The 24,790-nt window shown below is 48.4% G+C and overlaps 1 protein-coding gene across 2 annotated transcripts in view; it reads right to left on the bottom strand.

The window, feature by feature from the left end:
- Positions 1 to 24,790, bottom strand: part of LOC144729053 (epidermal growth factor receptor-like) — an 88,784-nt gene that overhangs the window by 25,798 nt on the left and 38,196 nt on the right. For both annotated transcript variants that reach the window (XM_078608911.1, XM_078608910.1), the window contains exons 2-7: positions 16,094 to 16,245; positions 12,551 to 12,737; positions 4,268 to 4,396; positions 2,980 to 3,042; positions 1,803 to 1,921; positions 10 to 151 (exon numbers count right to left, since the gene is read on the bottom strand). In XM_078608911.1, coding sequence (XP_078465037.1) covers positions 10 to 151; positions 1,803 to 1,921; positions 2,980 to 3,042; positions 4,268 to 4,396; positions 12,551 to 12,737; positions 16,094 to 16,245 — 792 coding nt within the window. The remainder of the gene's footprint in view (positions 1 to 9; positions 152 to 1,802; positions 1,922 to 2,979; positions 3,043 to 4,267; positions 4,397 to 12,550; positions 12,738 to 16,093; positions 16,246 to 24,790) is intronic.

The raw sequence follows: 24,790 nt of genomic DNA, 5'->3' as shown, positions 1-24,790 counted from the left end.
GCCACTCACGAGGGCAGCGCTTGACGCAGATGGCCCCGTGGCTGTACTTGACGTCCGGGTTGGCCTCCTGCAGATACGTGTCGCGGTTGTAGATTTGCGTGGGTGGGCAGGACTCCACACACACGCCCGTGTCGTTGAACAGCTTGCAGGCCTGGCCGGCGAAAAGGAACGGAGGAGATAAGCCAAGGCGGAGGGAACACGGGAGGATGGTTTGTGGGTAGATGGATGAATGTATGTATGGATGGAATAATGAATGGAAGAATGAATTAATCAATGGATTAATGAATGAACAGAGAAATGGACGGTGATATGGAAAGGCCAGGAATAAGAGCATGCCGGACTCACAAACATGCAGCAAGATACAAGCCATGAGCATATCAATATTGAACTAGGAGCTTTTAGCATGAGATATATTCAAAAGAGCTACGAAGGCAGTGGATAGAAGATATATTGAGAACAGAGATATGAGCGTGAGATTAGAGGGACAAGTACGGGCGGTGCTCGGGCCTACGTCAGGTGTCACGTTCCTAGAAAAGGTGCCATAAGTCGAGACAGAATTTCCCAGAGAAACAATTATATAATAGGGGGTTACGTTCCTGACCAAGGGTCCCATATGCAACTTTTTTATAGATATGACTACAAATAACATATTTAATCAACTACCAATCATATATGAAGTACAATAATCATATTGTGAAAGTGCCTACCTTGATTTTTCATAATTCCTGGATTATTTGGACTGAATACAGCGATGGCCTTTCTGCTACCTGTCTCATCAACAGCATCACGAGCCCACCCACCTTTTCTTTAATCGGCCATTTTTAAGGATTAGATGAATAAAAAATCCTTCAGAATCACCCACAATGCACACAGGTAGAGCGCCGGAGCGCCGCGTCGGGAGGTAGACTAACTGGGCGGCACTGGCGCCAGTCGGTGTTGTGCCGTTCGTGCGGTGCGATCGCTACGAGTAACAACGTGGGTGGAATTGGTGACCTGCCGTCAGTGTGGATCGATGTACGTCGAGGATCACCTGTGTTCTTGAAAGAATTGTGAGTAATATTTACTCAGAAGATGAGAGAGATAGGATATATATCAGAAAAGATATACGAGATATTATTAGATGCGTGAGGCAGAGAGATGTAATACATTTCTTGTTAAATAATAGATTATAATTATTTAATCTCGAGCCACAGCAGGCTGCATTTAATGGTAAATTAGAGATGCTGCAGGCCGAATTTAATGAGTTTGTGGGCCCACACACCAGGGTTTGGAAAGTCATGCAGTGTATGAATTTCTAATTTGCATTTCATCACAAAGTTGCTGATAATTTAATAACCAAAAAATAGGAGAAAGAAGTTACATTGGAGTGAATGTTAACCAAACAACAGTTTCATCTATGGTTCTGGTGTGGGCTCAGCATGTGGATGTATGTATGTTGAATTTCTTTTGCAACGCATATGTAGCCAACCATGCAGCAAGGTTAAGATGTATGGTCAGGGATCAGAAAAATGAGCAAGCTGAGTCTTGCGGTAATGGATAACGTTTTGGACTGAGTAAATTCCGGACTTGGTTTCATGAGTTATGAGCAGGGCCATCCAGAGTAGGGGTCGGGGGGACAAGAGGTTATTTTCTCCAGGCCTCACACAAAAGAGAGCCTCACAATAGGCCTGGATTTGTCGTGGCGTTGTGCTTCGGGCCTCCAGCCCCGGACCTCCAGGAAGCTCTGGGCAGTCCTGGTCGTGAGTCAAGTCAGGCTTTGGTATCAATGTTGGGAGCAAAGGTACGAGGGTGAGGGGTCGTACCAGGCAGTCGGTGTCACGCGGCCCCGTGCAGCCGCTAGCGCAGTGCTTGTGGCAGCACTGATTGGTGTTCGTTCCGTAGCAGCGGGTTGTGCACTCCTTGGCACAGATGGTGCTCGTCACTGCACCGTCACGCCAGTTTCAAACAGGGGAGGAGAAAAAAAATCATGCACACGCATGGACTCTACGACACTCTGGAGAGAGATGCACCCCAAACTTGTGCCCGGTGCCAATAAAGTTATACAAATCTGGTCTCGCAAACACATACACCGACCGGATTATAAGACGCATTTCATATTTAGCTTCGTAATGTAGGAATATAAAGTGTGCCTATAATGTGGAGAATCCGGTCATGCTTTCCAACGTGCATGTCCTCAGAAGTAATCATCGATAATGAAACTGACGGGTAGGAGTTGGGCAAAATGTGCTTGAATTTTTGTAAATAGCTCTTGTTACTGTGGTTTGGGTCTCCAAATTTAGGTCGTGTTTTGATCAATCTGACCGGTTTTCGATATGGCAAGTCCTGAATAGCAACACAACTTTACAACCACGTGTTGCTGATCTTGGACCATATTTATTGGACTTAGTGTGCCCATCCCACCCCCTCTCCCCTTACATAGGGAAGGTTTGACGTACATAGCTAAGGCATAAACAGTCATCCTTAATTATAAAACGTTATAAATGTATCGACATCAGGTTTCAAATGTACAAACATTGAATAATCAAAGACTCAATGCAAGCCCAGCTAATTTAGTCATCAGTGTTAGCTGGTGTTTATCTTTCCCTTACAGCCCAGTGACACACCAATCGATCTCAGTCCTGCACACGAACTGATCTGATCGCTCCATCTCTGCCGCGGGTGTCCCCGTACGTGTGTTCTCTCCCTTCCTTTGGCTGCCGCTGCGTCACAAAGCCCTGTGCATTGGCCATCACCCCGAGGAGCGGGAGATGCTTCTCGCTCAAGTCTCTCGTCTCGAGAGTACAAAAAAACGTTTCTGCGTTCTGTCCCCGATTGAGGTGCCTCTCCTTCTGTCTCGCTGGCTAAAACCGAGCAAGCCACCTCTTCACGCCTCTTCGTACGCCTTTGGGCTTTTGTTCGCGTTCCCCCTGCCACCCGTGTCTCTTCGTCTGATTCGTATGTCACCGCTGGCAGAAGGCAATAATTGCAAAATCCACTCACGCTTTTGGCAGTAATTCGTGTCGGCCGACCAGCAGTGGCTGCAACCCTGTGGGCACGGAGGGCCTGTCGTGGGAAACATAACATGCGTTACGTACTTTAAAAAAAATGTGAAACAATAAAACAAAGAATGCTTACATAACATCAAGCTGTCAACGCAAATAAATAACCCAGTTACTCCCACGACCACGAACGCTACCTGCCTCTCACATGAAGTTATTATTGCTGCTACAGACGTGTGCTGAATTGCCGTAATAACACACGTGCAGTAGTTTGGTGAAATGTTCCATGAAACAAACAACAGAACTCATACCCAGTGAAGACTTCAATCCCGCCGAGAAACTGTCGCACAGCATATCAAGCATTGCTGGAACACCTGCATTGTTGGATCTAGCGCTTGATATATTCCACTAGGAGGAGAATGAGCTTTGGCCACTTTTTATCAACTTTCACGTCACACTGCATCGGGGGGGGGGGGGGGGGGGGTGAATTACTTGGCTCACCGATGATGAGGATCGCAGATTTGTAAGAGTTTTGCACGAGACAAAGCAATGTCTAATTCTAGGCCGACATCTTCCCCAGCCACAAGTGCTATGAAATCCCTGCCTCTGTCAACATCCAGATTCAAGTCTTTCCTCTTTAAGTCTGCCTATATCTGACTCTCTTTCTCTATATTAAATAAATAAATACGCTTCCTCTCCGCAAGATGATCACGTCCCACCGTACTACGCAGCATTTTGAGATGCAGCTGCATTCACACTCTTTATATAAATTAAAATTGTAACGTATTTGTGCTAAATTTCAGTTTTCTAGCACTTCTAGGACATTAAAGTTACATCATTTACTCAATGTACATCAGTCACAATCATCTGCAAGTACTTTATATGACGACTGATGCACAAACACCACCTGTTACGGCGACTAGTTCCATGCTGGGACATAATGCCTGGTCCGGGATGATAATATTCGTGCGGCAAGATAGTACAGAGCAAATCTCTCGATTGAGAAACACACACACGCAGAGCCCCCTCCTGTGAAGCTACTGCCGAGTATACGCGCATCTGAAACATAGCGTCCTCGGGATGGCCCCACGCCATAAAAATTTGCACGAATAGCAAATATGCTAACGAGGAGATGATAACAATGATCGACGGGGAGACAGGAGATCGCGTTCCGTGCTGCGCTGCGGCACCACCCATCGCGTCATCTCAAGCGCCAGCGGAGTATTCCGAACGTCTGCTCGCAGCGCAGGACCCGGCGGTGAACAACGCTTGTGACGCCGGGGACTCACAATCAGGTCTGCCGTACGGCAGAACCGACTGATTGAGGTTTTTCTGTCCCAAGATGTCCTCCCACTTGATGGTGTCAGCGTGGCACAGGGACGGATTGTCGGTGATATTCACCCCTCCGTACAGGATCTCTGTCGAGTGACAAGTAAAGAACAACAGTAAGTACCCAACAAAAACAAATCAACAACAGTGGGTTCATGCGCTGTGAAGGCAGCATTGTGGGGAGCAGAGGGCAGCACAGCAAAATCGATGGCTGTGCTGTACTGCTATAACTCATTGTCGATGCTCCCCACCTTCACCATCCTGCATCACCAGCATGGTGAAGTATGGTCAATTCACCTCTACGACCCCTGATGATATTGGGAGGCCCACATCGAGCAGTGGATGTACAGGCCTCAATCAATGAATCTTTATTTAATGTGCCAATATCGCCCTCAATAAAGTAGGCATCGGTGCACATCACAACGGAACGGGAATGGGGCATGGAGCAACAGGAATTAAAAAGAACTCCGTCACGCGCTCAGGGGCTAACACCGACTGAGCAGAGTAAATTGCAACCACACACAAAATAAAGTGGTAACCGTGCACAATGAATAGCAACGAAAGGTATGTAGTAAATAAAAATAAATAAAAGCAAAGAGACAGTTGTTATTTTACATTTTATGGCTGTACGTGTACACAGTAGGAACAGTATGAAGGGGAGATAATTTTGCTTAAGATTTTTTGTAGCGTGTTAAACGACGAGGGAGTGCTGTTAACGAGCTCCCATTAAGGCCACGTCACACACCCGTCACGTCACGCACACGTGCGCACAAGTCGCACGTACGAGCCGAGCTCCAGGTGCCGCGTCGAGCGGTGGGGCGTGGGAATTTCCCAACGTTTACAATCCCGCAGCACAAACAACAACGCAACAGCAGCAGCGCAAACAAATACACCGGCTCTTGGCTTCATGAGGCAGCGACAACAGGTGGCTAGAGAATTACCAGCTTGGAATACTACACGGCAAGTGTGACCTCTCAATCAAAAACATTAACCCCTGCACTGAGAGGTCAAACGTCTTTTTAAAAGCCAATAGTTTAATGATTTGGATTGGCCTGTCCTATAAGCCTGGCGTCACAGTCCTGAGAGCAGGAGGTGGTTCTTCTGCCATATCTGCCGCGTGCGTCCACTAGGACCTCTACCCGCTGCCATCTGTACTATTGGGAAGAGGCGCAGAAGAGAACTACAGAAGAACTCCGACATCCGCGCTCAAATTATCCGCGCTGGCGAGATGGTAACTACCTCGCCTGGTATGCAGGGGGGTCGTGGGTTAATTCCCAACCCTGACGCCTGCTGCTGTATATTTGGAGTTTGCATGCCGCTCTCCCTATGGTCGCATGGATTTTTCTCCGGGTCCTCCGGTTTTTCCCTCCACGTTTAGAATTAACAAGCGTTAAGAGTATTTGGCTGCTATAAAATTTTCGCGTGATAAGCCACTTCGTTGAGCTATCATTTGACGAATCCTAAACTTTGCAGTCCGTGACAACTCCCATAATCCACGGGGGCGGAGATGCCAAAATCCGTCATCTTTCCACAGATTTTTGGATCTCTTCCGGGGGGAGAGCATGAAGGGGGGGGGGGGCTAATTCCTTCTTAAATATTTGGCACAAAGAAAAATTCTCTTCACACACACACTGAGGTTTTTCGTGTTGCGCTGCAAACTATAGGGTCTGTGAAGAGGTGACCACCACGCCACAGCGGATTGCTGTACATCGCCTGTGTGTCTCTTGTACACGGAGGACACGAGCAGCCGCCGCCGTATAAGGTTGAGACTTTCGGCTTTGGAGAAGATGTGCGACCTTTCAGTATCAGAGTGGTTTTGTAAAAAAAAACACATTCAATCGTGTTTGTTTTGTTTATGTTACATGAAATGTCTTTTATTGACGTGAGTTTGTACAGTATTTTTTTATTTTCCTGTATCGTGATTGTCTTTGCTCCGATTTTCCATAGTTGCTTCATATCTGTAGATTTATTTGATTTTTTTTGTCATTTTGGCGAGACGCCAGGTCACACTTGCAAATGAGACGACCCTGGCTTCTCGAGTTCTCACTTGCTGCTTAAACAGATAAACATGAACTTCACTTATAGACAAGGATTGACCACTTTGACCCGAATCGACATTAATTGCTCAAAGTATTACATTTCAGTTCAATGCATTTCTTTTAATGGAACAAAAAAAACAAAGGTGACATCTTTAGGTCATAAATAGCATTTCTCATACGGCGACTGCGGCTCCCCTAAAATAGCTCGCACAAAGGTACGAAACATTAAACAAAACATCACTGGAGATGCTAATAATAGGCGGCGAGCGATCAATCAGTCAGGCCTCTCAGCCCACGGTGCGCTGAAAAAGCAGGTGGCACGTCGAACCTGTCAGTCTTCTGCGTCCGAGTGCTCACAGCGCACCGTGCTCACAGCGCACCATCCTCTCAACAACAAACCCCGTCCCAAGGTAACCCGACTCTCCTCGGACTACGCCCGTCCCCTCACATTCCTGCCACCGGACTGACCAATTACCAACAGCGGATCGCCAACGGACATCGTCGCTCGCATGGACGATTTGGTTGGCCGAATGACGGCGCTGAATTGAGAAAGAAATTGCTCATGAATTGAGCATTGCCCGTGTGTGTGTGCTAATTGCACAATCGGGGAAGGAGAGGGTAGGGGTGCAGTAGGCGGGGGTGATGATTGTTGGTGGCGAGCAGTAGCGCAAGGGTTAGCGATTTGCGCTACGAATTCGGCGCCCCAAGTTCGATTCTTGCTTACGGCCAACACCGGCAACGATTATTTGAACCAGTCCTGGGCCTCCCGGAGGTCGATTTAGCCTGGTGCAGTGTCTAAACATCGCCATTCGGGAGACAAAGGCAGCCAGGCGTGGTGCTGGGAACCCACCCTCTCGTGTGCCATGCTAGAGCCTTCATAGGCCAGCATGGCACACGAGGTCCTCGCTAACAGCACTTGCCCCACAATAGTCTGTTAAGGCTAGACGGGGGATCTTTGTCTTGGTGAGCATTGTTGGTTGATGATTAAGCACTGCAGTCAACTGAACCGTTTCCCGAAGTATGGTGCTATTTTTAGAGTTTCCTGTGAGTGATACGTGTTAACATATACCCAATGTGAGTTTTGTAAAAGACATCCTGTTAACGGCAGGTTTGACTCATTGCATCTACCATCATCAGTCATGGTCAAGTCACTGTTGGATGAAAGACTCATCAAGACACCATCACCGCCTCTCACAATGATTAAACTTGCCTATCGAGGCCATCGCCTGGTGGATGATACTAGGGTACCAATAACTACGCAAAGAAACCCTTCAAACTAAAACTGGCTTCTCATAATTCAGCTTGCGCCTTTACATGCACAGCCATTTTGTTAAATCCGGGAAGCCATCCACGACGTGGGAGTAAAGAAGTACATTAGAACAGTGGAAATTCCCGTACTGCCCTCTGCTGCCAAAAATGCAATTCGGCTCATTCTGATTAAACACAACGCTCGTTTGGCCGCCAGGCAACAGAATCTTACGTGCAGGGTGTGCGGGACCCGGCTCCACCTGGTGAGGACACGTGTCAAGCAAAGTGCCGACCACACAAGGAATTCTGTGACCTCATTTTTTGGGAGCATCGTATTCGGCGGCACACGAGGTGACGTAACGCCGCTCGCTGCAGCAGGAGGGATGCAAATTCTAAAATGTCTCCGCCTTCGCGATGCGACGCGCCGCCCGGCAGCAGAATTGGCAAAGGGAAGGAGGACAAAACGCAGAGCAGCGAATGTAAAAAAGACATAACAAAATGCACCGGCTAATCCAGTCTGACGACCGGTGGTCTCGTGACATCTTGCTGCTCCAGTGGAGGGGGCACAGGGCCAAATCGGTGGGAGGACGCGAGCGACGAAGGCGCACCCAACCTACGTGAGGAGTTTAGCGAGAGAGGAGTTCTCTCGGGAAGGTTCATTCCTCCTCTCCCAGACTTCTCGCGAAACATCTCCGCGTTGCCCTCTCTTGTTCCCTCCTCTCTCGCACGCTTCTCAAAACATATACGAGACAACATCTCTGCACCAGTAAGCAACGAGCATTACTTTGACAAAATCGTGGTTAGATGTTAACTACCTTGCCTGGTATACAGGAGGTCGTGGGTCGACCTCGACCCTGACGCCTGAATATTTGGAATTTGAATGATTTCCCCGTGGTCACGTGGATTTTTCTCCAGGTCCTCCGGTTTTTCTCTACACATTTAGAAACATCATGTTTGGAGTATTTAGCTGCAATAAATTTCGACATGACAAGCCCCTTCGTTGAGCTATCAATTGTACGGGTTAGGGAAGATCGGAGCAATGCCCAGGAATAAAACTCTGGCTCCGATAACCACTGTTACCATCGTTTCCCCCCATTACCAATTCTGCTTTGTTTGTGTTGGATCACCGTCCTCTCCATGTAAATTTATTGCGATAATTTTGTTAGCCCAAAGAAAGCAAAACATCCTTCCCCCGCCCCTCGGATTAGCACGTTTCGCTGTGTACAGTGTGAAAGAAAACATACATACATACATTTGTACATTTGTACATTTGTATGTATGGGAGCCGTGGTGGCGAGATGTTAACTACCTCGCCTGGTATACAGGGGCTCGTGGGCTCGATCCCGACACTGACGCCTGCTGCTGTATATTTGGAGCTTGGATGTGTCTCTCTCCCCGTGGTCGCGTGGATTTTTCCCCCGGGTCCTCCGGTTTTTCACCTCCACATTTAGAAACACGCGTTTAGAGTATTTGGCTGCTATATATTTCCACACGATAAGCCACTTCGTTGAGCTATAATTTGTGGCCAGGTCGCTTCTGAAAAAGAGATACATAGCTCAGTGGGCCTTACCTGGGAAAACAAAAAATATTTGATAGTTGTAGTTTCATTTAAAACTCTAGGAAGTAAATGTTTTGAGTGTGAGAACAGGTGAAGCCAGGGCAAGCTGACGAGGTCGGCGCACGTGGAACAGCGAGAAGGGTTTTTGAGCGCAGGAGCCAACGCAACTTGAGCCGCGCGCCGAGCTGGTGAGTCGACACCGTGCCCTCTCACTACGCTCGCGACACCTCCACGGGAAATTTCTCCATCCGTGACTAACGAGCGCCAGACGACTAAGTTCCAGCTTAGGTTTCAGTGTTGCATAAGAGTCGAAACAATCCTATGCAAAAATGTGTGCCACGCACTCAGAGATACGAGTGTGTCAGTGTTTGAACTTTAAACCACGAATGCCTTCGTCATCGGCACAACAAAAGATCCGCTTGTTAACATTTTCCCACTCTATAAATATCGTTCGAGGCACATCTAATAAATGTTTCAACTGTTTGTTAACAAACTGCTCGATGACGAGCTCCCCATGCTTTGTATGTAGGTTGCAGGGGTTGTTTGAACATACTTCACCACGCTGGTCAGTACGGGTTAGGGAAGATAGGAGTCATGCCCAGGAATCAAACTTAGGCTCTGATAACCTCTGTTGCCATCGCTCCCCCCACCCCCCCATTATCAGTTCTGCTTTATTTGTGTTGGATCACTGTGCTCTCCTTGTAAATGTATTGCATTCATTTTGTTAGCCCAACGAATGCAAAACATCCTACCCTTGCATCTCCGGTTAGAACGGTGGGCTACATACGGTGCGAAAGAAGTTCAACATACAGTACATACATTTGTATGTATTTATTGTATGGGCGCCGTGGTGGCGAGATGTTAACTACCTCAGCTGCTATACAAGAGGTCGAGTGTTCGATTCCGACCCTGACGCCTGCTGTATATTTAGATTTTGCATGTCTCTCTCTCTCCCTGTGGTCGCGTGGATTTTTCTCCGGGTCCTCCGGTTTTTCCCTCCACATTTAGAAACGTGCGTTTACAGTATTTGGCTGCCATAAACTCTCACGTGATAAGTCACTTCGTTGGGCTATCATTTTGTGGCCAAGTCGATGTTGAAAAAGAGCAAAATAACTCGGTGCGTCTTACCTGGTAAAATATAAATAGTTTACAGCTTCTTACATTTATTAAACACATCTCTATCTTTTTTTGAGAAAATAACTTGCCCCCGTTCACATCATCATGCCTAGCTACCCATAAAACATCTCACGTGACAGGCATCTCTATTTTTAAATGCATTTAATATTATTATCCGAATGCAAGCAACTGTATAAAATGAAATGTGACTTTTAAATCACAAAGGCGGTCCCATAATAGCAGCTGAAAAGTAGCAATATGTTGGCATCTGCGGCTTGCACGTACAAACAGGGATATCCTACATAACAAACAGGGAGAGGGGTTTTGTTCGGGTAACGGACCTGCTCGCGTCGAGGACACGATACGTTGTTTGCACTGTACGCCCGCACACCTCCACGCGGACTCTCAGCGAGGCCCCTCTCCATCTCATTGGGGGCTCACGGTTAAATTGGGAAAAAAAAAATGCGAGTTCAAATTCTACGCATTCATCCGCCGAACCGGCCGCGGCTCTTTTTTTACAACGGCAGTGGCGGCATAACGCGTTGTGAGCGGACGGAACTTTCCAGCGTGTAACCTTTCGTAAGTCGAGGCGAGCCGCGGGCTAGGAACACGGCAAAAGTGCACGGCCCCGGCGGGCCAGGATCGCCTCTTGGCAAAACCCGCGCCACCAAAAATAGAGGCGTAAAAAGTCGTGGGTGAGCAGCTTCGCGCCTTCGCGGCTAAAAACCGTACGTTTCCGCACGTATGCAGCGGTCGGCGCTGGGAGATAAACAATAATAATAAAAATCAAATGAAACGCGGCACACGCGGTCAACCGAGACAAACTCGTGGCGAATTCCTTGCGGTGCAGATTCCCCTGCGCCACCGTGGCCAGATTAGCGTTGTTGATCGGCGCTTCAGCATCGAGTGTCCGATTACGATCGCGCACATCACGTAAATGCTGGGGTTATACATCACGGCAAGATATGCACGCACAGAACTCCGTAACGTGTGTGTTCTGTGCAGTCTGTCACTTACTTTAAACACAGATATAATTAAATTGTTCTTACTTTACCCAGTTTTACGTTTCCTACGGCAGAACATGAACGTAGTTGCTGTTGGTTGGGTCTGGAAGTGGGCGACAATTTATTAATTTGATTTTCCAAGACGAGACGATGAATAAAACAATTTCACCAGGATTAGTTAGTCGAGCGGAAGCTGCCATCGGAGACTACAAGCCATCTGCAATGAATTGTGATTATTTTTCAACTTATAATCCTTCACTTTTCATTAAATCTCTGCGTAATCATAATCTCTCGTGGATAATCCCAAATCGGATAAATCTTGAACAGGGCGCGGTTCGATGCAAGTCCGACTTGATTATGTGGAATCCAACATAAAACACCCAAAAAAACTATCGTTTATGTTAACGTAAACGTGCTCTCAGCCGCCACATTATCCGTCAATCAGGGTTCCACCACCGGCCCCTACGAGCCTCCGTGGTCGGAATCGCGGAATGATCGCATCCCAGCGTGCAGACCATGCGTACGCAAATCAGTTCACGTTCCACTTTCCGGGAAGCCCACCGTGGCAGTCAGGTGGCGGTGGAGGAGGAAGCTGCCAGGATAAGGGGGCTGTCAAAGTGTTGAAAAGTGAGTCACTGAGACCACGGAGCTCCTGGACTTGGTACTGTGCGGTGCCTTTCAACCCCTTGAGAAATCTTCGGCGAGCCACTGCAGACTAAACGCTGCTTTGGAACTATGCATGTAGCAGTTTAGCCGTGTAAAATTTGGTGCTGATGAGCCCAAGTGAGGGCAAAACTCATGAGTGTCTCTCACAAAAAGAAAACCCATTTGCTAAAATTTTTAGTTGCAGTCAATAGAATGTACTTGTTTTCATGAGTTGTGCTTTTTTATATTAAATAAGCAACTATAAGCAGACGTTGTCTCAGTACCCGAGCGTCACTGGTGCATTTATCCCAGGAATGTAAGGACGTTTGCAAGGCTACACCATCATTGTCTTTCATTATCGTCATTTATCTTAGCGGGCACTAAACACACCGGCATGTGCGTGTGTGTCGTACGTATGCGAGCGCACACACGCGTGCGTGCATTTGTCACGCGCCCACTCCGTGCTGTTTATGGTTCTTCCAAGGTTAAGTGACAGCAGTTTAAGTGCAAGGGTCAGTCGAGCGATCACCGAAAAACAACGCGTCCGTGTCGCCCGTTCGTCGCCGACAACTGCCGCCGACGCGCCGCGGTCACGCCACTGCCGCCGCCCCCCTCCCCCCCTCGGCGCCTCACCAGTGAGGCTGCGCAGCAGCAGCGCCCGCAGGCCCGTGCCGAGGCCGCGCTGTCCGTTGCCGACGATGGCCAGCGCGAACTTGTCGTCGTAGAGCTTCATTCCGCGCACGATGCGCAGGCTCTCCAGCGGCAGCTCCTCAAAGTCGTTGAGGGCCACGAGCACGTAGCCCATCACCTCCCGGACGTCCTGCGCCGCGGGGGAGAGCAACGAGTCCGGCCGTGAGAGAGCAGCCGCGCGCCGCGTGGAAGTTTACATTCATCCCGGCAAGGCATGCGTACAACGCGCCGGGGGCCCCCTCACCCTTAGCTAACCCACGGACCCCATCGGCCTTTGTATCTTTGAATCTGAAAATCCATACGCCAGGCTGTCCGTCTACTGGGCGTGCAATGATGCATCGGATTCACAGATTGAATTGATTCTGATGGTCACGATAAACGAGCCGAATTGTGTAGGTTGAGAATTATTATCATGCTATATTATGCACCAACTTTAAATGTAGGAAAATGGAGCAAACAAAACTGCACAAACAAGTTTTGTACTGTTTTGGCATAGGTACGTGCGTTGTTTGAAACTCATATAGAAACAAAATAGAAATCATGCAAACGAGCCAAACAAAAATCAAAAAAAATATCTGATTTAATAGAATGGCAACAACGAATTATGACAATCCATCAACTTGTTGGCAGGTTAATAATTCCATGCCCAATGCCTGCCGATGCAAGAACATATCTTGTCTCTGTCTTGTGTGTGTGCCATTCGTGTAGCACTGAGTCGGCTTCACTCAAACTTTGGCTTCGAGCCAAGACTAAATAAATTCATAGCGCATTGGTTTAGACAGAAAATCCTGAAAGTTAAGAAAATCGCAGTGCTTCTGCTGTAATTGTAAGCGTCAAAATGGTGTTGGTAATAAGCTTTGAATAAAGAATGAGTTCAGTGTGTTTTTGACCAGACTGCAAAATCCAAGTGGCTTTCGATATCGCTGACCGCCAGATACTGGCTTCTTCCCAAGCGTTTTCATCGCGGGGATCAACCAAAGTCCCACGTAAACGGCATTATCAGTCAGCATCGCCGTTATCTCCGACACTGACTCACGGCACGAGAGACTCAAGTCGGCGAGAGCAGCCAAAGGCGGTGATGCACTCGCTGAGACACTGAACTCCTTCTCACTTTCCTCTTCTCCGCGGCTGCCAAGGCGGTCAGCGGCATGTGGCAGGCCAGACCGTGTGTCACATTAGCAGGAATCCCCAGCGCTTACTCAGCCTCCCGTTTGTTTAGTCACCGAGCTGCTCTTGCGAGAGAAGAATCTCTTTCGGCAGGGGTGGGGAGGGGGGTCGGGGCGATGTGGTCGTGACTTGAACGCAGTGCACCAGAGGTCGATCGAAATCGGTTCTTCTTTGCTCGGGGACAATGCCGGGACGTTAAACCATCCGGCTCATGACACTCGCTGCAAAGGAGGGGCCTTGTTTACAATACAATGGGGTACACAGCATTCACTCGTTATTCACCAACTTGCTATCCGCGAATCGCATTTGAAACTCTACATCACTCCATCGAGAGAGAAAGTGATGAGATCAAGTGATGATAGAAAATGTGGTGCGAGAAATTGATAAGATAAAGTTATAATTTTCACGTGTTTAATAGCTTATTTACGTGTTTATTTTAGGTAATTGGTTTAAAAGGTAGGTTTTTTTGTTGGCCAATATTATCTGCAAAATTTGCTATTCATGAGCATCTCTGGAACGTATCCTTCGCGAATCATTTTATCGTCCTTCCCCCGAACCTCCGATTACCACGGTTGGCTACGTATGGTGTGAAAGAAGTTCATACATACGTACAACGAGGGAATACTGTATCAGAGAAGAAACGCGGGTAACACGAACACTCGTATCTAAAGCCACGGTCGTGCAGATCGCGCGCAGTCGTGGCTGGTGAATCACTCGAGCGAGGTCACAATCACGAAGGCTACGCACGGCGCGAATGCGCCAGGGGCTTTCGAGGGCTGTGACCGAGCCGTCGGTTACACCGAGAGGGCTGATCAATGGGGGGTGGACGGAAGTGCCGATTTTTGCGGGCAGCCGTTCCCGGGAGCAAAGGGGTTTTTTTTGCCGGACATTTGTTGAATTCCACAGCCGAACAGCTGGAGGGGAGTTGGAAGAGAGCCGCAGAGTGAACCGCAGATTCCCCTGCCATCGTTAGGGTCAACATCGTACCCCTAGTCCAAAGACCCGGGGCCAAAGCACCCCCTACCCCATCTGACATCAACATCATCAGCAGCAGCAACACCGATCAGCAGCATCAGCAGCAGAAGATTGCAAAAATGTGTAACAATATCCTGCTGTGTTCGGACGAACAAGACCACATGAAGCAGTGATGACCGATGTAAACAGATTGCATATAAAAACGACACTCTGAAGAGAAGTTGCTTACATAAAAAATATTCAACGACCTGAATGGTATTTTTAAATATAGATAGAAATTCAATAACTCTTGAGTTTATTTTCGTTTTTATGTTACCACGCAGAGGACAACCACTTGTTGACTTCCCCCTCAAAGTGATGCTCAATTTATCAACCCTAGAGGGATGATGGGTCGTGTCAACCCTCAACTAGGATTTGAACTCCACCCACTCTTGCACTAAGCCACCTGGACGACTCTTTTATTATATATATTCTAAATTACTAAAGCCAGTAAGTTAATCATAAAATGGAGCTATTAAACTATCCAAGGCTCAAATGCACTAACTTCACTTGCTCAAGCACATGCGTAACGGTGGCACATTCCACTGTGCAATGTTGAACTATTCATACGTACACAGGCGCGTGCTCGAACTCCATAAGAAAAAAAAAGTACGAGTGAGTTAGAGTGGAGAGGATGGAGAATTCACGCGCGAGAAGATTAAGTGCGGCAACTGTGTCAAGGCCGCGCAACCACGACGACGGTGACCCGTACAAACGCCCCCCCACCCCGCGCATAAATGCACGTGACAGAAATAGACACAAACAGACACTACCACACACACGCACACTCAAGCAGCCATATCACATCAAAGCACTGCAGTGGCATTGTTTGGATGGAGCCCATAGTGAGCGTTGTCAACGCGCAGAGTAAACTTGACTGGGTGCTCTCGGCCGCCACCGGAGGCTTGCGAGGTACAAAGCGAAGCCGGTTTGCTCGTCCCCTCCTCCGTCGAGAGTAAAAGGCGTGCAGTCACAGGCAGAGGGGGGGCGAAGGTGGGTCTTGAGCCTCAAACTCGGGGGAAGGGAGATGCACACGACGGGGCGGCAGCAGAGGCCAATGAGCGACATTCTACTGACCGAAGGTTAACTGGAGGCTTCGACGGAGAGTCTTGGTTGCTAGAGCGGAGAGTGAGTGGAGGGGAGCAGAATGAGATGAGAGGGGAGATGTAGTAGAGTTCATGGAGGGGAGCAGAGCAAGGTGAGAGGAGAGCCTTAGGCAGGGGAGGATCCGTGGAGGATCTTGAAGACGTTGAGCGCAATCTTAAAATGGTCCGGCGTGTCCGTTTAGTGTACGCCAAGCCTCACCTTGAGAAAGGAGAGGTCGTCTCCCCTGGAGAGATGTGTGATCTCCAAGTTGCCCAGCACCACCTCGCAGCCCTGGTAGAGGATCTTGAGCGACTCATAATGCTGCGTCTTGCTGACGAGCAGCTCCAGGCGATGCTCCGTGCCCACGCACACTGCGGGGAGAGCAGAAGCAACGGCACGGAGTGTCAGAGCGGCCAGCCGGAGAGGGGCCCCACCTCAGGGGGTCGCGGACATGCACAGTCGTCCCTGCGCTACCTCTTGCGCTCCGAGCTGGAGACATCAATAAATAACACTGCAGGTGCCACGTGCGATGATCAAAATAAAAACAATGTCGGAAGGGCCAGTCAGCGGTTCGCCTCGCAAAAAGTGATTCAATTGTCATGAATCTTGAACACGATTTCATTGAACAGTGGATTGTTTATTTCATTATCATTTGTTTTTAATGTTCTGCTGTCTCATTTGTATGGTTTTGCTCACTTCCTTAGCCTAAACCTAACACCAGCATACCTTTTGCATACAATTTGTGCAAATCGTAAAGAAACAATCATCAGACGTATGATTCTATGCAGGTTTCATGAGCATGGATCAATACATCGTTCATGCCAATGGCTATCAAATAAATTATTATACTACAGGTCATGTTGACCTTATTTTATAGCAAGTGTTTAGCCAAGTAGCTTTGAGCAATAAAACACAGTCGTGTTTATGTGGTCACATGCTCAGCCCATCTTCCCTTTGGAGTCAATAAAACGTGTACGCAATTGTGTGTGAAGTCAGCAATTGCTTCTCTACCTAAGTGACCGGTTCCTACCATGGGAATGTGGAATTTCCTTCAGTGGCTCAGGCTCATCAACGGAAATGAACATCACGCTGTTGCTGATATGATCGAGAAAAAACAAACCCACTGAACTCATTGTGCTCTACTAAAGCCACCGCAATGCCTTGCAACGGCACTTGGTCAATGACAGTACAGCTCCTGCACATTCTGTGTTCACCGCCGAATCGATTTCGTGTGATTCTTTACAATAAAAAGTGTGCGTGGGGAAAAGCCGCACACTCCACTTCACGGCGACAGCGCACCCAGCCGTGCGCTGTGAAGTGGCATCTCCTAAAGACGCCTCGAAACATACCTCTACGGAATATTTGTAACGCAACGCCATCCGTCTCCGTGCTGCGCGCACCTCTTCGGTTTCACTTGCTCGGTAAAACCTGTCATTGTGGACGCGGCGTGCGTCCAGTCCGCTGCCTCCCCCAATGCGGTGACGCTGGCGGTCTGCTCATCGCAGCGCTCCGTTTTGCAATGGGAATCCGGTTGTCCGCTCCCCCGTCACCGATTTACGGTTTCACAATCTGAAGAGTGCTCGGCGGCACAGCGAGCAGTGCGCCGCCCCGTCACGAGCGGCGACTTTTCCCCGATTTTCAGACTTCAAATTCCCGCCCCCCCCCAACGCCGTACGCAGAGAGTCGAGCGCAAGGCATGTTCAAGTTACACGTTGACCTCGAGCTCATAATAATAATAACTCACGACGACGATAAAGTGATTAAATTATAAATGTGAGCGTAACTCAATCCCGGTCCCGTGCTGGGGAGGGGGGCGGCTGGGGGGGGGCAGTTCCACGGCACGGAAGTGTGGCTGGCTTGGTGTGTTTTTAAGAGGATGGCGTTTCGCCTGTTTACCCCCGTCTGGTGAAACAGCCCCGGGCATTTGTCCCCCCCCCAGTGAAGGCCACAGCCAGTCCGTATCATTAACCAAATTAGCCACCTGCCATAAAGCACCATAATTCGTGAAAAACAAACAGCCAGGCCTCCTGCCAATTGAGATGTGCCCCACTTCTTGGAGTTGCTCGCTTAAAAAATAGAGAGCGGGGTCTTCAAGCTAATGAGCTGTAAAGAGTTCAACAGAACCACCAGTGCAGAGATAGTTTTACTGTATTCCACAGACACATTAACATTCCTGGCTGGACAGAGCGACTGGAATAATGTCCCTTTCAGTGGCTGACGACACATTCCGCGTCAACGCAACCAACACACAACAACACCGCCGGCATGACCACGTTCTGAATGGCTTTAACCTCGAACCCAATGGCCAGAAGGGCTTTCACAGTACAGTAGTAGAGGTAACACGATTGAAGAAGAACTCTTAAAATCACAATCCAAAAGATTTGATGTTTGTCAATTTGTATAAATGTTTGCTGGCTTGGGGAAGACTTCTTTCAGCAGTTGGCTAGATCACGGCTGACGATGAGATGGTGTATGTAATGGGCACACGTCCTCCCTCCAGGCCGCGAGTCGTGACAACCGATTGAATCGTGGGAAGTAGGGGGGGGGGGAAACGGATAACCGAGCCTCCGCGATTCCGCAGAGCGAGCCTCCGAGCACCATGAGTGCCCACAAACGGTCGGATTCTCCAGCAGAACGTGGAAACCCAAGTCTGGGCAGGGGACGTCGGCACTTATTAGGAGCTCGGCAGCTGCTCGCGCGCGGGTGACGAGTCGCCGCAGTGGCTGAGCAGCGCGCGCTCACACACACACACGTGTGGAACACAGCGAGCGTGCACGGGTGTGCGAGCGAGTGAGCGACCGACCGTGCGTGTGAGAGTGTAACTCAGACCTATCGACTTTCACGAGTATCGAAGCGCTCACATACTTACAGAAATACACGCGCCCACGCGCACGCTTGCCCATGCACGCAAGCATAGGCGCATGTAGATATTAGGAGATTTGTAAACGGAATAATTATTTTCCAAATGCGTACAATGCACACGTACGTTACACGCTCCCCCATGAATCGATGGTTCGGGGTCATTATTCGATTCACGAATCTATTTTTTTTTAAGGTGGCGAATGAAGCAGTCTGTAACGACAGCGAGCTTCACCTGAACCCACACTTACAACGCATAAGGATCGAGACGAATCGATAATTACGTGCACGATTCGATGGGTTACAGCTAAAGTAAGGATCTATTTGCATGCATGAATCAATGCATCGTTACATCCCTATTGTACAATGACCAAAATCAACTCAACCTCAGATTGATGGTCAGCATAGCGATTGGAACCCAGCTGGTTTTATTTATTCGAATCTTTACACACTGTGGGTTTTTCTTTTTTCACGAAGACGATGTTGACGCTTCGTGTGCTGAACGTGCGACACGCCCCAGTGACCACTCTTGCCGCCAGGCCTGTCACTCGATGCAAACGCCAGGTACATCGCAGGGTGCCGCATTGGGGTAAAAAAAACACGTCAGATACGTTCTTACATAACCAGTTAAACGTGGCCAACCGAGCGTGGAGCTCCAGTGGGGGCAGCTATCAAACCCGAAAGTATCGAGCAGTCAACGGCATCGTCCGTGTTTATTTAAAAGCAGCGGGCGTGGTATTTGCTGAGCTGTGAAAAAGAAAGAAGTTTAATTTAAATAGCATCGACTCTTTTTCTCTCTTTCCCAGAAATGAAACAACAACAAAAAAACTGTTGTCAGCTTTTGGCGACGACACCCCGAGGAGGACTGGGAGGCGGCGTCGACAGCTTGTTTTTCAAGTACTTGGGCCGTGTTACGCATCGCCATGAACGTGGCCAAGCAAACAACGACGGGGTCGAGTGGTGGATATCCCAGTAGGCTGAGCGGCGTTTACACGCTCGGTTTACTTGAACTTTCCAGGACGAAGCAGGCTACAAGCGACTTCGTGAAAAATCGCAGCAATATGAAGACACGCGCCGAGGCGGGCGTAAAGAGATCACCGAAAACGACCAAACACGAAATACTTGACTTCTGTCTCATTTAACAAAAGCAGAAACACTACCGAGTGCACGAAATGACATCTCGTTTGACTCGTCGTCTGTTCAGAGGAGATGCAACTATGGGTAAGGAATGAAAAGCGGTGAACTTTTATGGTACGAGTCGCCCCCCTTGACAAAGCCATGTTTGGTCTCAAAGGCACAGCTGTCTACCCATACGATTTACCCCGTATTCTTGTACAGGGAAATTGAGTTCACCTCCATACGACGGACAGCCGTTTCAAAACGGTCAAAACATTTTTTTATCTATTTGTTTGTGTTTCTCCCTTGTGATGGGACTTTGTAGGATGAACGTTGAGATTTATAAGGGCACGGGGTGACCAATAAGGTCTGAGTTGGTCTGTAATAAGGTAGGCACTGATAAGGGGCTGACGGCTATGTAAAGGGCTCTCCATCTGGTGATGCGACCATCCCCACCTGTACGGCAACTCCATACACGCTGTCGTTTTGCTTTACGGACAACTTCTTCATGAACTATCAGTTCCCGTATATCGAGGGAAAAATAGGGGTTTGACGTACGGAATTTCGCTTTGCCGACAATGTTCCACGAACGTGTGTCCGTGCCGTGCACATACATATCGGGGGATGTGTCCGTAAACAAAAGACGCCGGCAACCAAATGTGAGCCGAGCGCAGGGCGAGGGAGAAACTGGCAGGCCAGTCCGCTCTCCCTTCTGGCAGGCCAGTCCGCTCTCCCTTCTGGCGCAGAATAACAAGACGAATAAAGCATGGGATTATTCACGCCGCTGTTCAGTTCGCTGCGCTCTCGCCCATACAAACTTGTTCTCGGGTCCCCTCCCTTTTTAGGTTCCACAAATTTACAAACGTTTACATTTGGTGGAACAGAATGGAAAATTAAACAGTACTGTGTACGTGGTGATTTTTTTTTAACGAGCTAATAAAACAGGTGCCGAGCTAGGAAGCGAACGAACCAGTTTCATTGAAATGTAAAATGTTTTTGAAGAAAAGATTACGCTAAAATGTCCTCGATCCTGAAAAGTGGGGTGCGAGTAATTTGCTGGAGGCAAAACGAAGAGGGCGACAGAATGTGCCAGCAGCGGCGCGTGATTGGCAAGCGCCGAAAAAACACACCGTCGACTTTATCCACATGTAGCCTGTCAAGTTTGTTTTGATCTCTTTGTATTTTTTTATGCTCCACGTTCCACTTCGGGCGAATGCAAATGCCGACGATAGCTGCCCGATCGACGGTCGTCGCAACCGACATCGAATTAGTCAAATACGTGCACGAGTGCGGCGCGCGCACGTTGGCGGTCTTTCATCCTTCCAGTTGCTCGGTCGGTCTTACTTAGACGTACAGAAACTGTTCGTGTACAGCCCGTCTATCAATCCACTGCTGGATGAGCGCCTCCCCACGTCGTCGAGGTCACAAATGGTACGTAACCGGACCTCGCCACGCTGGTCAGTGTCGCTCGGTGAAGGTGAACCGCGCAGAAGTGTTAACATATCGGTGGAGTACAACCACGCGTTGTGCTGCACTGCCGGCTCCTGCCCACCACGAAGTCAATTATCCCAGCACCATCCAGGCTCCAGCCTGCTTAGCTTCCAAGATGGAATAAACCTGGGCGCAACCCGAGTCCAATGTAACGCGACAGCAGCCCATTGAGGCCACAAGTCTCTTCTTCAAGGTAGGCCTTGGTTACACAAGTAAACAGATGTAGGTGCAGCTACTTGCACAGCAAAACAGTAACAAAAAACACAACAAGCTGAAATACCACGAGTCAGCTCTTACATTAAGATGTGATATCAGCTGAACTGTTTTAGAGTATTAATATTCAACAAATCGGTAAACATGAACAAGATGGAGTCGATTTAACTTGAAGGTGACGGTCAAAGGAGCTGACTTCGGGATTGTTCAAATGACGAGTGGAGCCTAGCACAGCGAACGGCTGTAAAATACAAAACAAAAATGTGATTCTGTTGTGGGATCTGAGCCGAGCTGAGCTCTATCATGGCGAGCATGCAATCTCGGCGTCAGATTTTAGGTGATAAGAGATTTACCCATGACACTGCTGAAGCAACGGCTCCGCGTCTTCAAGTGTCCTCACACACAGACGAACAGCACTCGTTCAAGGCGGGTTATTCACCCACGAAAGCCTCACTGAGTCTCTAGGCTCGACTTCAGGAGGGTCCTGCATTGGGGTGTTTGGCCAACTCCCCGATAATGAATGTTCAGCTTCGTGTAGGGGAAAAAGCATTCTACCTGGGGAATACTAACAGCTCTGCACAGATAGATTCAGGAATTCATTAGTGTCCTGCTATCTCGTAGCATCCACGCAGTATGTGGTAACAAATCAAACCCACGTGTAACCAAGATTAGGTTTTTTACTACGTCTTGGTAACATAAAAGTAAAAAAAACAGAAGTTGTTAAATTATTCAGCTGGGTCAAAGCACAGCTTGTACAGCGGTACCTCTGGCCAAGCCACTTGTGCTCCACACTCGCGCATGGCAGAACACTTTCCAAGTTGAACAAAAAAAACTGGGTAGAAGGGACAGATCAACAGCATTCCTTTGTCGTGAGAGCACCGTGCCATTACCAGCCCAGCTCTCAGGCCCCGCGATTTCATTTTACGCCCGGATTACGCGATTACGTCAGCCGCCACAATGAGGAGTTGGGGTGGCGTTGGGGGAAGAAATCACCGGTTTAGGTAGCGAGAGCCGACCGGTGGGAAAGCAGCACTATCCATTGTGAAATCGAGAACTCCCCCATCCACGACTTAAGCCATAAACAGCGGGGACCACGTGAGCGTCCGGCGCTGCCAGGTAACAAAACAGCGCGTGACGCCGCCACGACATCGCATCATGATCGCAGAATGATCGTAATTACAACGGCACAAAGGATGTCCATTAAATCATTCAAGCAACAGGGCTTTGTTTGTACGGAGCCCTCGTACAGTTTCTGCGAGCATTACCTGCACTTTCTCCAACTAAATTGTTTAGCGATACTGCATTGGCAGTAGTGCACAAACAAAAATAACAAAACTCAACTGCTGAAGGCCCATTGCCCAAAACGTCGAGATTTTGAAGGGGGTCAGGACCGGTTCAGATAGTCATGGCCAGGAAGCAAACCCAGGTCTCCAGGTCCAGAGCGCAGCATGCGAACCACGGTGCTGCCGCTCCATGCCTCCAATTCCTCATTCGTGGCCAGGGATAATCTCCCAACAAATTTAGCTGGGCAGTGGTGGCTACGCACGGCTGTCATCCCAGCACTGTGGAGGCAAGGGTTGGTGGATAACACAATGGTTGAAAACGCCTCTTTGTGTGGGCATCAAGGTGCCATACCTTGGCTTATCAGGGGAAGGTGGTGCAACAAATGTGGACTGCTACATCTGTTCCATCTGCACGAGATATCGCGCGCTGCCCCCTTGTACGTGCGAGCTCTCTTCCACCACGTTAATAGAGTTGGTCAAACATCCCAATCGAGGGCCACAGCGCTTGGGCGTTTGTCGTGAGCGGTGGCTCTGGCTGCCTGCCCGCTTCTCTGTGGTTTCGCCATGCCTCTGAATCTACGCAAACTGTGCACGTTACACACCAAACTAGAGTTAATTTCAACGGTGAAAGTGAGCCTAACCCAGACAAATTGTTAAAAGTCTGCACACCGAGGGCAATTCGCAGCCCCTAAAATCGTATCTGGTTACTCTAAACGTGTGGTGGACTTTATAGCTCATTTACACACTGGCCTACATACGGGGAACTTCACTTCACATGATGAACAAAATCACATGCTGTTACACAGGACAGTGCATCTCACTCAGACAAACCTATTACCATTCCACAAAAAAGACATACGTATACAACGAAGCTGATCCATAACAAAGGTTTTTTTGGGTTAGATTGCATTAATATAAATGTGTTGTCAAACCCGCTACCACATGACACAATTCTGACTAATCGCCTGATGAAGCTGGTTGTAATCACCAGCGTCGCACTCGAATTGTAAATGTTGGGGGTTTACTCTCCAACACACCGGCGTGCTGAAGTAGTAACTAATTGGGACGTTTTGTTTTCGTGACAAACCTAAATAATCGGCTGTGTGTCGGGCGGTGGCGGGTTTAACGACACATTTATATTTATGCGATATAACCCAAAAAAAACGTTATTATAGATATTGTTGGTCGCAAAAGCCCACGTGTTAAACTAACGTAGCTTGTGTTGGCCAAATATCCCACTGTTGAAAAGTTACCTAAAAATTACTCAACTGTGGTCACACAGCAGCAGCACCATCTATGAAAACTCGTCAGGACCCTTCTGAAAAGGAGTCTTGAGACTCAGAGTGAGGCTCTTCCTGAGTAAACAAGCACAACAACAAGAATAAAGTACAAGGCGTGATCTGTATGTCTTAATCTAAGTGCAAAGCAGGCCCGTTTAAGAGTTAATGAGCAACCTTTGTGCCTTTTAGCAAAACAACAAGGTACAGTTATGTATTGTTCCTGATCACTAGCGCCAAGCTCTTCGAAACAAGAAGTTTAAACAGGAGGCGGCAATTCTGGGCTAGCCCTGCACCAGCAAGGTCAGCGTGTTTGCCAAACCCAATGAGTTTGTTGCGTGTGTGTGTCTGTGCCTGCTGTGATTGTACCCAACTTTGCTTTTAATGCATTAGCGGGCACTCTGTAATTGATTTAATGTCTACTTAAAGACAGCACAATACCCTTCACTTATAGCAGCAAGGTTGTTGTTGTTATCTCTGATGGCTTCATAAACACTCGCTGGCAATGAGTAACTCATCAAATGTCTGGGACAGTTGATCAAAGGTCATGCATGTAAAACGTGTTTTAGGTCCAGCGAAAACTAAAAATGGCTGCAATTACGAGCAATGTTCAGAATTATTTCGTATTGAATCGCCAGTTAGCGATATGCGGGCAGCGTGGATTTCAAAAGTGGTTG

Source organism: Lampetra planeri, chromosome 31 (assembly GCF_965212315.1).
Source record: "Lampetra planeri chromosome 31, kcLamPlan1.2.h2, whole genome shotgun sequence".
In the NCBI taxonomy this organism is placed as follows: Eukaryota; Metazoa; Chordata; class Hyperoartia; order Petromyzontiformes; family Petromyzontidae; genus Lampetra; species Lampetra planeri.
Note: the sequence above shows the minus strand (reverse complement) of the source record. Positions and strands in the feature narration are given on the sequence as shown.